Source organism: Pezoporus wallicus, unplaced genomic scaffold (assembly GCF_028554395.1).
Source record: "Pezoporus wallicus isolate ANWC-B61680 ecotype Strahan unplaced genomic scaffold, APGP_CSIRO_Pwel_v1 contig_9106, whole genome shotgun sequence".
Lineage (NCBI taxonomy): Eukaryota > Metazoa > Chordata > Aves > Psittaciformes > Psittacidae > Pezoporus > Pezoporus wallicus.
In genome coordinates this window covers 1-14,159 of record NW_026643019.1, presented here as the reverse complement: position 1 = coordinate 14,159, position 14,159 = coordinate 1, and the positions used below count along the sequence as shown (strand labels likewise).

General features: G+C 61.3%; 1 protein-coding gene across 1 annotated transcript; it reads right to left on the bottom strand.

The window, feature by feature from the left end:
- Positions 1 to 952: 952 nt before the first annotated feature.
- Positions 953 to 13,619, bottom strand: LOC130592287 (dual specificity calcium/calmodulin-dependent 3',5'-cyclic nucleotide phosphodiesterase 1B-like; the record flags this gene model as incomplete). The annotated part of the gene is made up of 10 exons (XM_057396519.1): positions 953 to 1,054; positions 1,173 to 1,298; positions 3,473 to 3,573; positions 3,820 to 3,960; positions 4,059 to 4,175; positions 5,067 to 5,133; positions 6,807 to 6,992; positions 7,723 to 7,836; positions 13,162 to 13,330; positions 13,412 to 13,619. Coding segments are annotated over 10 exons (1,331 nt in total), but the record flags the coding sequence as incomplete, so codon positions are not given.
- Between the last annotated feature and the right edge of the window lie 540 nt (positions 13,620 to 14,159).

The following is a 14,159-nucleotide window of genomic DNA, read 5'->3' as shown; positions in this document are numbered from 1 at the left end:
ACCCCAAAACCGAGCTTGATCCCCCCTTTTAAACCCAAAACCGAGCTTGATCCCCCCTTTTAAACCCAAAACCGAGCCAGTCCCCCCTTTTAAACCCACAACCGAGCTTGATCCCCCCCTTTTAAACCCAAAACCGAGCTTGATCCCCCCTTTTTAACCACAACCGAGCTTGATCCCCCCTTTTAAACCCAAAACCGAGCTTGATCCCCCCCTTTTTAAACCCAAACCGAGCTTGATCCCCCCCTTTTAAACTCACAACCGAGCTTGATCCCCCCTTTTAAACCCACAACCGAGCTTGATCCCCCTTTTAAACCCACAACCGAGCTTGATCCCCCCCCTTTTAAACCCAAAGCCAAGCTTGATCCCCCCTTTTTAAATCCAAAACCCGAGCTTGATCCCCCCTTTTAAACACACAACCAAAACCCAGTCCCCCCTTTTAAACCCAAAACCGACTTGATCCCCCCTTTTAAACCCACAACCGAGCTTGATCCCCCCTTTTAAACCCACAACCGAGCTTGATCCCCCTTTTAAACCCAAAACCGAGCTTGATCCCCCCTTTTTAAACCCAAAACCAGCTTGATCCCCCCCCTTTTAAACCCAAAACCGGGCTTGATCCCCCCTTTTAAACCCAAAACCGAGCTTGATCCCCCCCTTTTAAACACACAACCGAGCTTGATCCCCCCCTTTTAAACCCAAAACCGGGCTTGATCCCCCCTTTTAAACCCAAAACCGAGCTTGATCCCCCCCTTTTAAACCCAAAACCGAGCTTGATCCCCCCTTTTCACCCCAAAACCAACCTTGATCCCCTCTTTTCACCCCAAAACCAACCTTGATCCCCCCTTTTCACCCCAAAACCAACCTTGATCCCCCCCCTTTTAACCCCCAAACCCAGCCTGATCCCCCCCCTTTCAATCCCCCCTCATCCACAGCGATGGGGTCCATCAGCACTCACCTCTCGAGCTGCTGCAGCGCCGTCTTCATGCTCTTGACCTGCTGGAAGTGGCAGGACATGTCGGTGGCCAGCACCATCTCGATCACCAGCGCCCGCAGCTCCCTGCACCCCAAGGAGAAGGGAAGGGGGGAAACAGCATCAGCCCCCCCCTGCCACCCCATCCACACCCCCCACCCCCCAAAGAGCCGATGGGGATGCGATGGGGATGGGCCCCCCTTACGCGAACTCGTCCTTGGTGAGGTTGACGAAGATGTTCATCTCCTCGTCCTGCATGAGCCGGAAGGCGGCGCTGATGTGGTGGTTCTCCAGCACCGAGCGGTCGTTGTACAGGATGGCACAGTCGGACCTGGGGGGACAGCACCGGGATGGGGGGGGGGGGGAGAGAGGGGTGTCCCCAGGATGGGGGGCAGAGCATCGGTATCAGTGGCCTTGGGTACCATCAAGATGCTGGCGCATCTGTATCCATGGCCTTGGGTACCATCAAGATGCTGGCGCATCTGTATCCATGGCCTTGGGTACCATCAAGGTGTTGGCACATCTGTATGCACAGCCTTGGGTACCATCAAGATGCTGGCGCATCTGTATCCATGGCATTGAGTACCACCAAGGTGTTGGCACATCTGTATGCACGGCCTTGGGTACCACCAAGGTGCTGGCACATCTGTAGGCATGGCCTTGGGTACCACCAAGGTGCCATCCTGCCCCTATCAATGACATTGGGTACCCCCAAGGTGACAGCACATCTGTATGCATGGCCCTGGGTACCACCAAGGTGCTGGCACATCTGTATGCATGGCATTGGGTACCATCAAGATGCTGGCGCATCTGTATCCATGGCCTTGGGTACCATCAAGATGCTGGCGCATCTTGTATCCATGGCCTTGGGTACCATCAAGGTGTTGGCACATCTGTATGCATGGCATTGGGTACCACCAAGGTGCTGGCACATCTGTATGCACGGCCTTGGGTACCACCAAGGTGCTGGCACATCTGTAGGCATGGCCTTGGGTACCACCAAGGTGCCAGCACATCTGTATCCTGCCCCTATCATGACATTGGGTACCCCCAAGGTGACAGCACATCTGTATGCATGACCTTGGGTACCACCAAGGTGCTGGCACATCTGTATCCATGGCCTTGGGTACCACCAAGGTGCCAGCACTTCTGTATCCTGCCCCTATCAATGACATTGGGTACCCCCAAGGTGACAGCACATCTGTATCCATCCTGCCCCTATCAATGACATTGGGTACCCCCAAGGTGACCAATCTGTATCCATGACCTTGGGTACCACCAAGATGCTGACACATCTGTAGGCATGGCCTTGGGTACCATCAAGGTGCCAGCACATCTGTATCCTGCCTCATCAATGGCATTGGGAACCCCCAAGGTAACAGTGCATCTGCATCCTTGGCCTTGGGTACCACCAAGGTGCCTGCACATCTGTATCCTGCCCCATCAATGGCATTGGGTGCCAGCACATCTGTATCCTGCTCCTATCAATGGCATTGGGTGCCAGCACATCTGTATCCTGCTCCTATCAATGGCATTGGGTGCCAGCACATCTGTATCCTGCCCCTATCAATGGCATTGGGTGCCAGCACATCTGTATCCTGCCCCTATCAATGGCATTGGGTGCCAGCACATCTGTATCCTGCTCCTATCAATGGCATTGGGTGCCAGCACATCTGTATCCTGCCCCATCAATGGCATTGGGTGCCAGCACATCTGTATCCTGCCCCTATCAATGGCATTGGGTGCCAGCACATCTGTATCCTGCTCCTATCAATGGCATTGGGTGCCAGCACATCTGTATCCTGCCCCTATCAATGGCATTGGGCGTCCTGGGTGTCCCCAGGGTGCTGCTTTCCGTGCCCATAGCAGGTCCCCAGCCCTGCTCATGCCACGCCACCCATTCCACACTAAGCCATGCCACCCATGGCACCCATGCCACCCATTCCATGCCACCCATTCCACACTAAGCCATGCCACCCATGGCACCCATGCCACCCATTCCATGCTATGGCATGCCACCCATGGCACCCATGGCACGCCACCCATGGCACTCATGGCACCCATGGTACCCATGCCACCCATTCCATGCCACCCATTCCATGCTATGACATGCCACCCATGGCACCCATGGCACCCATTCCATGCCACCCATGGCACCCATGCCACCCATTCCATACCACCCATTCCATGCTATGGCACGCCACCCATGGCACCCATGGCACCCATTCCATGCCACCCATGGCACCCATGGCACGCCACCCACGGCACCCATGCCACCCATTCCATGCCACCCATTCCATACCACCCATTCCATGCTATGGCGTGCTACCCATGGCACCCATGCCACCCATTCCATGCCACCCATGGCACCCATGGCACACCACCCATGGCACCCATGCCACCCATTCCATGCCACCCATGGCACCCATGGCACGCCACCCATGGCACCCATGCCACCCATTCCATGCCACCCATGGCACCCATGGCACCGGCGCCCCCCCTCACTTGGTCTGGATGTGGAAGCTGTTGGTGGTGCCCGTGTGCTCGTAGTCATGGATGGCGGCGGCGAAGATGATGGCCAGGACCTCGAGCTCCGTCAGGTAGTGCTGGGGACACCCACACATGTATGCGTCACACGTGTGCAGGCGCGTGCGGACACGTGTAGGACACGTGTGTGTGCGTGTGTCACCCTGCTCCCCCCCCATCATCATCCCAGCACCGTTGCCACGGTGGCACCGCCTCCATGGCAACAAGCATCCCTTGGACCAGCATGGCCGGGGCACCCACGCGACAGCACGGGACCCCCGTTAGACCCCATAGGACCCCCATGGGACCCCCAAATGGGACCCTACCAACATGCCCGTGCGGACCAGGAAGCAATGGACGGTCTGGGTGACGTCGGCGGCGTGGACCTGGTTGTGGTAGGGATTCCGGTACTTCCCGTAGCCCGTTTCCAGCGCATCCAGCAGCGTGTTGAGGAAGACGGCCGGGATCTGGGGCACGGATACATGGATGGAAAGGCCCCCCCCGTCGCCACCCCGTCCCCCCCCCAGCACCCATGGGTGCGCACGGGCAAGGGGCATGGGCGCACCTTGAAGCGGCTGTTGAGGTTGTGTCGGGTGAGGAGCTCGAAGACGATGGTCCTCAGGGAGTGCTCCTCCGTCATCTGGTTCAGCGTGAAGACGTCGAAGCACCACACGTCGAGGCTCTTTGGGGGGGGGGACGGGACATGGGGGTGTCACCGGGGGGGAGGGCATCCCATGGGATGCTCAGCAAGGGAAAGGGAAGCTCGGGAATGTTGAGCCATGGAAGGGATGCACCAGGGATGCATCAGGGATGCACCAGGGATGCACAAGGGCAAGGATGCTCAGGGATGCCCCAGGGATGGCCACTGAAGCACAGGGATGCTGAGCTATGGAAGGGATGCACCCAGGATGCACAGGGATGTACCAGGGATGCTCAGGGATGAACAAGGATGTACCAGGGATGAACAGGGATGCACGGGGGCATGGATGCTCAGGGATGCACAGGGATGCACAAGGATGTACCAGGGATGAACAAGGATACACAGGGGCATGGATGCACAGGGATGCACAAGGATGCCAAGGGCAGGGATGCTCAGGGATGCCCCACCGATGGCTACTGAATCACAGGGATGCTGAGCCATGGAAGGGATGCACCCAGGATGCACAAGGATGTACCAGGGATGCTCAGGGATGCACAAGGATGGACAAGGGCAGGGATGCACCAGGGATGCACCAGGGATGCACCAGGGATGTACAAGGATGCCAAGGGCAGGGATGCTCAGGGATGCACAGGGATGCACAAGGATGTACCAGGGATGAACAGGGATGCACAGGGGCATGGATGCTCAGGGATGCACCAGGGATGCACCAGGGATGCACAAGGGCAGGGATGCTCAGGGATGCCCCAGGGATGGCCACTGAAGCGCAGGGATGCTGAGCTCTACCCAGGGGTACCCAACCATTCCCAGTGATGCCCACCCATGCCCAGCAGCACCGGGTGCCATCTCCCATGGGAAAATCCCATCCATCCATCCCTAGGGAATTGGGGTGCCCCCCCAATCACCCCCTGGTACCTTCAGGCAGTTGAGGACGGAGCTGGAGTAAGTGGGCCCCACGGCTGTGTACAACCGGCGAAGCATCCTGCAAGGGATGGGGTGATGTGGGTGCTGGGGGCAAACATGGGTGCTTGGGGCAAACATGGGTGCTGGGGGCAAACATGGGTGCTGGGGCAAATGTGGGTGCTGGGGGCAAACATGGGTGCTGGGGGCAAAGATGGGTGCTGGGGCAAACGTGGGTGCTGGGGAAAAAGTGGGTGCTGGGGCAAAGATGGGTGCTGGGGCAAACGTGGGTGCTGGGGGCAAAGATGGGTGCTGGGGCAAAGATGGGTGCTGGGGGCAAAGATGGGTGCTGGGGCAAAGATGGGTGCTGGGGCAAACGTGGGTGCTGGGGCAAAGATGGGTGCTGGGGCAAAAGTGGGTGCTGGGGGCAAAGATGGGTACTGGGGAACCCACTTGGGTGCTGTGGGACAAACCCTGGGGGTAGGAGACAGCCCTGGATGCTTGGGGACCACTTGGGTGCTCAGGACCCTCTTGGGTGATGGGGACAGCTCCTGGGTGCTCAGGGACCCCTCTTTGGTCCTTGGGGATCCTTGCAATTGGGACCATCCCCTGGGTGCTCAGGACCCGCTTTGGTGCTTGGGGACCCACTTGGGTGCTCAGCACCCTCTGTGATGCTTGGGAACCCTCTTTGCCCCATGGGGAGGACCCTTACACTTGAGGATCCAAGCATCAAGGGACCACCCCCCTGGCGCTCAGCACCCTCTGTGATGCTTGGGGCCCCACTTGGGCGCTCAGCACCCTCTGTGATGCTTGAGGCCCCACTTGGGCGCTCAGCACCCTCTGTGATGCTTGGGGCCCCACTTGGGCGCTCAGCACCCTCTGTGATGCTTGGGGCCCCACTTGGGTGCTCAGCATCCTCTGTGATGCTTGGGGCCCCACTTGGGTGCTCAGCATCCTCTGTGATGCTTGGGGCCCCACTTGGGCGCTCAGCACTCTCTGTGATGCTTGGGGCCCCATTTGGGCGCTCAGCACCCTCTGTGATGCTTGGGGCCCCACTTGGGCGCTCAGCACCCTCTGTGATGCTTGGGGCCCCACTTGGGTGCTCAGCATCCTCTGTGATGCTTGGGGCCCCACTTGGGTGCTCAGCATCCTCTGTGATGCTTGGGGCCCCACTTGGGTGCTCAGCACTCTCTGTGATGCTTGGGGCCCCATTTGGGCGCTCAGCACCCTCTGTGATGCTTGGGGCCCCACTTGGGTGCTCAGCATCCTCTGTGATGCTTGGGGCCCCACTTGGGTGCTCAGCATCCTCTGTGATGCTTGAGGCCCCACTTGGGTGCTCAGCACCCTCTGTGATGCTTGGGGCCCCACTTGGGTGCTCAGCATCCTCTGTGATGCTTGGGGCCCCACTTGGGCGCTCAGCACCCTCTGTGATGCTTGAGGCCCCACTTGGGTGCTCAGCACCCTCTGTGATGCTTGGGGCCCCACTTGGGTGCTCAGCACCCTCTGTGATGCTTGGGGCCCCATTTGGGTGCTCAGCATCCTCTGTGATGCTTGAGGCCCCACTTGGGCACTCAGCACCCTCTGTGATGCTTGGGGACCCTCTTTGCCCCTTGGGGACCCTTACACTTGAGGACCCAAGCATCAAGGGACCACCCCCCTGGCGCTCAGCACCCTCTGTGACGCTTGAGGCCCCACTTGGGTGCTCAGCCCCCTCCGTGACCCCCAGCCCCCCGCCCCCCGTGCCCCCATCCCCACCTCTCCACGAAGATGCCGGCCTGCACCGCGTGCACGATGCTGCGGAACTTGGGTTTCTCCTCGGCGCGGCGGCCCTTGGCCCGCGCCTGCTGCGTGAAGGTGGCCGCCAGCCAGTCCCGCACCTCCGAGGGCACGGCCGCATCCGACCCCATCTCCCGCAGCTCATCCTCCGTGTCCAGCATCTGCCTGCGGGGGGGGGAGGCACAGCCGCAAGGTCAATGGGGGTCAATGGGCGACAATGGGGGTCAATGGGGGACAATGGGGGTCAATGGTGGTCAATGGTGGTCAATGGTGGTCAATGGGGGTCAATGGGGGTAAATGGGGGACAATGGGGGTCAATGGTGGTCAATGGTGGTCAATGGGGGACAATGGGGGACAATGGGGGTCAATGGGGGTAAATGGGGGACAATGGGGGTCAATGGGGGTAAATGGGGGACAATGGGGGACAATGGGGGTCAATGGTGGTCAATGGGGGTCAATGGGGGTCAGTGGATGCCAATGGGGGTCAATGGTGGTCAATGGATGTCAATGGGGATCAACGGGGGTCAATGGTGGCCAATGGTGGTCAATGGAGGTCAATGGGGGTCAATGGTGATCAATGGGGGTCAATGGGGGTCAATGTGGGTCAATAGTGGTCAATGGTGGTCAATGGTGGTCAATGGAGGTCAATGGTGATCAATGGTGATCAAAGGTGGTCAATGGTGATCAATGGAGGTCAATGGTGGTCAATGGAGGTCAATGGTGATCAATGGTGATCAATGGTGGTCAATGGTAATCAATGGAGGTCAATGGTGATCAATGGTGATCAATGGAGGTCAATGGTGATCAATGGTGATCAATGGTGGTCAATGGAGGTCAATGGTGATCAATGGTGGTCAATGGGGGTCAACGTGGGTCAATGGTGGCGCCCCCTCACCGGGTCTCGTCGATGTAAACGGCCTCGAGCAGGGAGGCCGCGTACTCCAGGTTCCGCTTCAGCTCCTCCACGTTCACCTCGCCCGAGTCCAGCTGCTTCACCAGGAAGCGCAGCCTGCGGGCAGCCGGGGGGCGCTGTGGGTGCTAGGGGTGCTATGGGTGCCGTAGGGACCCTGTGCTATGGGTGCCGTAGGGGCCCTGTGCTATGGGTGCCGTAGGGGCCCTGTGCTATGGGTGCCCTAGGGACCTTGTGCTATGGGTGCTATGTGTGCCATAGGGGCCCTGTGCTATGGGTGCCATAGGGACCTGGTGCTATGGGTGCTATGGGTGCCATAGGGGCCCTGTGCTATGGGTGCCATAGGGACCTTGTGCTATGGGTGCTATGTGTGCCATAGGGGCCCTGTGCTATGGGTGCCATAGAGACCTTGTGCTATGGGTGCCATAGGGACCCTGTGCTATGGGTGCCGTAGGGGTCCTGTGCTATGGGTGCTATGGGTGCCATAGGGACCCTGTGCTATGGGTGCCGTAGGGGTCCTGTGCTATGGGCGCCGTAGGGACCTTGTGCTATGGGTGCCGTATTGGCCCTGCGCTATGAGTGCTATTGGGGCCCTGTGCTATGGGTGCCGTAGGGACCTTGTGCTATGGGTGCTATGGGTGCCATAGGGACCCTGTGCTATTGGTGCCATAGGGGCCCTGTGCTATGGGTGCCGTAGGGACCCTGTGCTATGGGTGCAATAGGGACCCTGTGCTATGGATGCCATAGGGGCCCTGTGCTATGGGTGCCATAGGGACACTGTGCTATGGGTGCCATAGGGACGCTGTTCTATGGGTGCCATAGGGACCCTGTGCTATGGGTGCCGTAGGGACCCTGTGCTATGGGTGCCGTAGGGACACTGTGCTATGGGTGCCATAGGGACGCTGTTCTATGGGTGCCATAGGGACCCTGTGCTATGGGTGCCGTAGGGGTCTTGTGCTATGGGGGACCCTGTGCTATGGGTGCTATGGGAGACCCTGTGCTACGGGTGCCGTAGGGGTCCTGTGCTACGCGTGCTATGGGGGACCCTGCACTATGAGTGCCATAGGAACCCTGTGCTATGGGTGCTATGGGTGCCATAGGGGGGCTGTGGTATGGGTGACATGGGAACCCCATGCTATGGGTGCCATAGGGACCTCTGCGTGTGTGTGTGTGTCCATGGGTGTGCGTGTGTGGGTGTGCGTGTGTGTGCATGTGTGTGTACATGTGTGTGCGTGTGTGTGCGTGTGTGCGTGTGTGTGTGCGTGTGTGTACGCGTGTGTGTGCGTGTGTGTGTGCATGTGTGTGTACATGTGTGCATGTGTGTACGTGTGTGTGCATGTGTGTGTGCATGTGTGTGTGTACGTGTGTGTACGTGTGTGCGTGTGTGTACATGTGTGTGTGCATGTGTGTACATGTGTGTGTGCATGTGTGTGCATGTGTGTGCGTGTGTGTACATGTGCGTGTGCATGTGTGTGCGTGTGTGTGTGTGTGCCGGGTCCATCGGGGGGGGTGGTGTCACATCCTGCACCCTGTACCCAGCACCCAGGACACAGTGACAACAGGTCCCCAGCAGCACCCAACAGGTCCCCAGCGGCACCCAACAGGTCCCCACCAGCACCCAACAGGTCTCCAGCAGCACCCAACAGGTCTCCAGCAGCACCCAACAGGTCCCCATCGGCACCCAACAGGTCCCCGCTGTCACCCAACAGGTCTCCACCAGCACCCAACAGGTCTCCAGCAGCACCCAACAGGTCTCCAGCAGCACCCAACAGGTCCCCATCGGCACCCAACAGGTCCCCACCGGCACCCAACAGGTCCCCATCGGCACCCAACAGGTCCCCGCTGTCACCCAACAGGTCCCCACTAGCACCCAACAGGTCCCCGCTGTCACCCAACAGGTCCCCACTAGCACCCAACAGGTCCCCGCCGGCACCCAACAGGTCCCCACCAGCACCCAACAGGTCCCCGCTGGCACCCAACAGGTCCCCATCGGCACCCAACAGGTCCCCACTAGCACCCAACAGGTCTCCAGCAGCACCCAACAGGTCCCCACCGGCACCCAACAGGTGCCTATGGACCCCCTCCCTATGAAACACATCCCCATGGACCCCATCCCTATGGACCCATCCCCATGGACACCATCCCTATGGACCCATCCCTATAGACCCCATCCCTATGGACCCATCCCTATAGACCCCATCCCCATGGACCCATCCCCATGGACCCATCCCTATAGACCCCATCCCCATGGACCCATCCCCATGGACCCATCCCTATAGACCCCATCCCTATGGACCCATCCCTATAGACCCCATCCCTATGGACCCATCCCTATAGACCCCATCCCCATGGACCCATCCCTATAGACCCCATCCCTATGGACCCATCCCTATAGACCCCATCCCCATGGACCCATCCCTATGGACCCATCCCTATGGACCCATCCCTATAGACCCCATCCCCATGGACCCATCCCTATGGACCCATCCCTATTGACCCCATCCCTATGGACCCCATCCCTATAGACCCATCCCTATGGACCCCATCCCTATGGACCCCATCCCTATGGACCCATCCCTATAGACCCCATCCCTATGGACCCCATCCCTATAGACCCCATCCCTATGGACCCATCCCTATAGACCCCATCCCCATGGACCCCCACAGGATGGGGTCCCCTTTGTCACAGTGGGTGCCGCCCCCCCCCCCCAGTGGCCCCCATTGCCAGCCCTGGGCCCCATCTCACAGCCGGGGGGGGCACCCACACCCACGCCCCCCCACAAGCTGCCTGTCACCACCCACACCGCGGCCCCACCGGGGTCCCCAGGGCCACCCCATGCTGGGGGGGGGGGGGGGGGGGGGATGGCTTTAGGGTGCAGCCGGTGCTGGGGGTGCACCCATGGGTGCTGCTGCCCCCCCGACACCCCCACACATGGGACACCCCGGGGTACCCCCCCCAATAACCCTATAGAGATCCCGGGGTACCCCCCCCAATAACCCCATAGAGATCCCGGGGTACCCCCCCCAATAACCCCATAGAGGTCCCGGGGTACCCCCCCCAATAACCCCATAGAGATCCTGGGGTACCCCCCCAATAACCCTATAGAGATCCTGGGGTACCCCCCCAATAACCCCATAGAGGTCCTGGGGTACTCCCCCCCAATAACCCTATGGAGATCCCGGGGTACCCCCCCCCAATAACCCTATAGAGATCCTGGGGTACCCCCCCAATAACCCTATAGAGATCCCGGGGTACCCCCCAATAACCCCATAGAGGCCCCGGGGTACCCCCCCCAATAACCCCATCGAGGTCCTGGGGTACCCCCCCAGTAACCCTATGGAGATCCCGGGGTACCCCCCCAATAACCCTATGGAGATCCCGGGGTACCCCCCCAATAACCCTATAGAGATCCCGGGGTACCCCCCCAATAACCCCATAGAGGTCCTGGGGTACCCCCCCCAATAACCCCATAGAGGTCCCGGGGTACCCCCCCCCAATAACCCCATAGAGGCCCCGGGGTACCCCCCCCCCCCCCCCCCCCAGTAACCCCATAGAGGCCCCGGGGTACCCCCCCCAATAACCCCATAGAGGTCCTGGGGTACCCCCCCAATAACCCCATAGAGGTCCTGGGGTACCCCCCATAGGGGTGATGGGTACAGCCCCTATAGCCCTATAGGGGACCGGGGTTAACCCCTTATAGAGGTCCTGGGGTACAGCCCCTATAGCCCTATAGGGAAGCTGGGGTATGGCCCCTGTAGCACTATAGGGGATCTGGGGTACCCACTATAGGGGTACTATAACCCACTATTGGGTTGGGGGCTCCAGTTTGGGGGTCCCTATTGGGGGGGGCCCTATTGGGGGTCCCTGTTTTGGGGTCCCTGTTTTGGGGTCCCGCTTGGGAGGTCCCTACTGGGGGTCCCTGTTGTGGGTTCCTATTGGGGGGGTCCCGGTTGGGAGCATCCTTATTGGGGGTCCCTGTTGTGGTCCCTGTTTTGGGGTCCCTCTTGGGGGCCCTATTGGGGGGGTCCCTATTGGGAGTCCCTATTGTGGTCCCTGTTTTGGGGTCCCTATTGGGGGTCCCTGTCTTGGGTCCCTCTTGGGGGTCCCTACTGGGGGCCCCAGTTTGGGGTCCTGCTTGGGGGTCCCTGTTTTGGGGTCCCTATTGGGGCTCCCTATTGGGGGGGTCCCTATTGGGGGTCCCTATTGTGGTCCCTGCTTTGGGGTCCCTGTTGTGGGTTCCTATTGGGGGGTTCCGGTTGGGAGTATCCTTATTGGGGGTCCCTGTTGTTGCTCCCTATTGGGGGGTCCCTATTGGGGGTCCCTATTGTGGTCCCTGTTTTGGGGTCCCTATTGGGGGTCCCTGCCTTGGGTCCCTATTGGGGGTCCCTATTGGGGGCCCCAGTTTGGGGTCCTGCTTGGGGGTCCCTGTTTTGGGGTCCCTATTGGGGCTCCCTATGGGGGGGGTCCCTATTGGGGGTCCCTATTGTGGTCCCTGTTTTGGGGTCCCTGTTGTGGGTTCCTATTGGGGGGTTCCGGTTGGGAGCATCCTTATTGGGGGTCCCTCTCGGGGTCCCTATTGGGGGGGTCCCTATTGGGGGTCCCTGTTTTGGGGTCCCTATTGGGGGTCCCTGCCTTGGGTCCCTATTGGGGGTCCCTATTGGGGGCCCCAGTTTGGGGTCCTGCTTGGGGGTCCCTGTTTTGGGGTCTCTGTTGTGGCTCCCTATTGGGGGTCCCTATTGTGGCTCCCTATTGGGGGGGTCCCTATTGGGGGTCCCTATTGTGGTCCCTGTTTTGGGGTCCCTGTTGTGGGTTCCCTTTGGGGGGTTCCGGTTGGGAGCATCCTTATTGGGGGTCCCTCTCGGGGTCCCTATTGGGGGGTCCCTATTGGGGGTCCCTATTGTGGTCCCTGTTTTGGGGTCCCTCTTGGGGGCCCTATTGGGGGGGTCCCTATTGGGGGTCCCAGTTTGGGGTCCTGCTTGGGGGTCCCTGTTTTGGGGTCCCTGTTTTGGGGTCCCTGTTGTGGCTCCCTATTGGGGGTCCCTCTCGGGGTCCCTATTGGGGGGTCCCTGTTTTGGGGTCCCTGTTGTGGCTCCCTATTGGGGGGGTCCCTATTGGGGTTCCCTATTGTGGTCCCTGTTTTGGGGTCCCTCTCGGGGTCCCTATTGGGGGGGTCCCTATTGGGGGTCCCTATTGGGGGTCCCTCTCGGGGTCCCTATTGGGGGGTCCCTGTTTTGGGGTCCCTGTTGTGGCTCCCTATTGGGGGTCCCCATTGGGGGGGTCCCTATTGGGGGTCCCTACTGGGGGTCCCTCTCAGGGTTCCTATTGGGGGGGTCCCTATTGGGGTTCCCTGTTGTGGTCCCTGTTTCGGGGTCCCTCTTGGGGGGTTCCCAGTTCCGGGGTCCCCCCCCCCCCCCCTCACTCACAGCGCCCGCAGCCCGGTTCCGGGGCCCCGCTCTCCGCTTCCAGCTCCGGGAGGCTCCGCGGCGGCTCCATGGCCCCTGCGCCGGGGACGGAGCCGTCCTGAGCCTCCGGTACCGCCCCCGGAGCCCCGGGACCCGGCGGCTGCGCAGGCGGCACCGGCCCGGAGCGGAGCTAAGATGGCACCGGGGGGGGGGGGGGGGGGGGAACCGGGAGGGATGAACGGGAAGGAGCGGGGATGCTGCGCGCTCCTACCCGGGGATGCTCGGCCGGAAAGCGCCGGTGCCGCCGTGCTCCGGGTACCGCCGTTAACCGGTAGCGTCGTGCTCCGGGTACCGCCGTTAACCGGTAGCGTCGTGCTCCGGGTACCGCCGTTAACCGGTGCCGCCGTGCTCCGGGTACCGCCGTTAACCGGTAGCGTCGTGCTCCGGGTACCGCCGATGCCGCCGTGCTCCGGGTCCCGCTGTTACCGGTGCCGCCGTGCTCTAGGTCCGGATGTTACCGGTGTCGCCGTGCTCCGGATCCCGCTGTTACCGGTAGCGTCGTGCGTGCTCTGGGTCCCGCTGTTACCGGTAGCGCCGTGCTCCGGGTACCGCCGATGCTGCCGGTGTCGCCGTGCTCCGGGTACCGCCGTTACCGGTAACGCCGCGCTCCGGGTCCCGGTGTTACCGGTGCCTCCGTGCCCCCGGTCCCGTTGTTACCGGTGCCTCCGTGCTCCCGGTCCCGTTGTTACCGGTAGCGCCGCGCTCCGGGTACCGCCGCCGTTACCGGTAGCGCCGAGCTCTGGGTCCCGGTGTTACCGGTAGCGCCGCTCCCCCCCCGCGCTCCCCCCCGGTTCTGCCGCCGCCCCCCGGGGCTCGCCGCAACTTTCCCCGAGCCGGCACCGGGGGGGGGGGGGGGGGGGGGGGGGGGGGGGGGGGGGGGGGGGCATGGGGGGGGGGGACGGACACGGGATCGGGACCCGCCCCCCCCCCCCCCCCCCCCCCCTCAGCCCCGATATGGG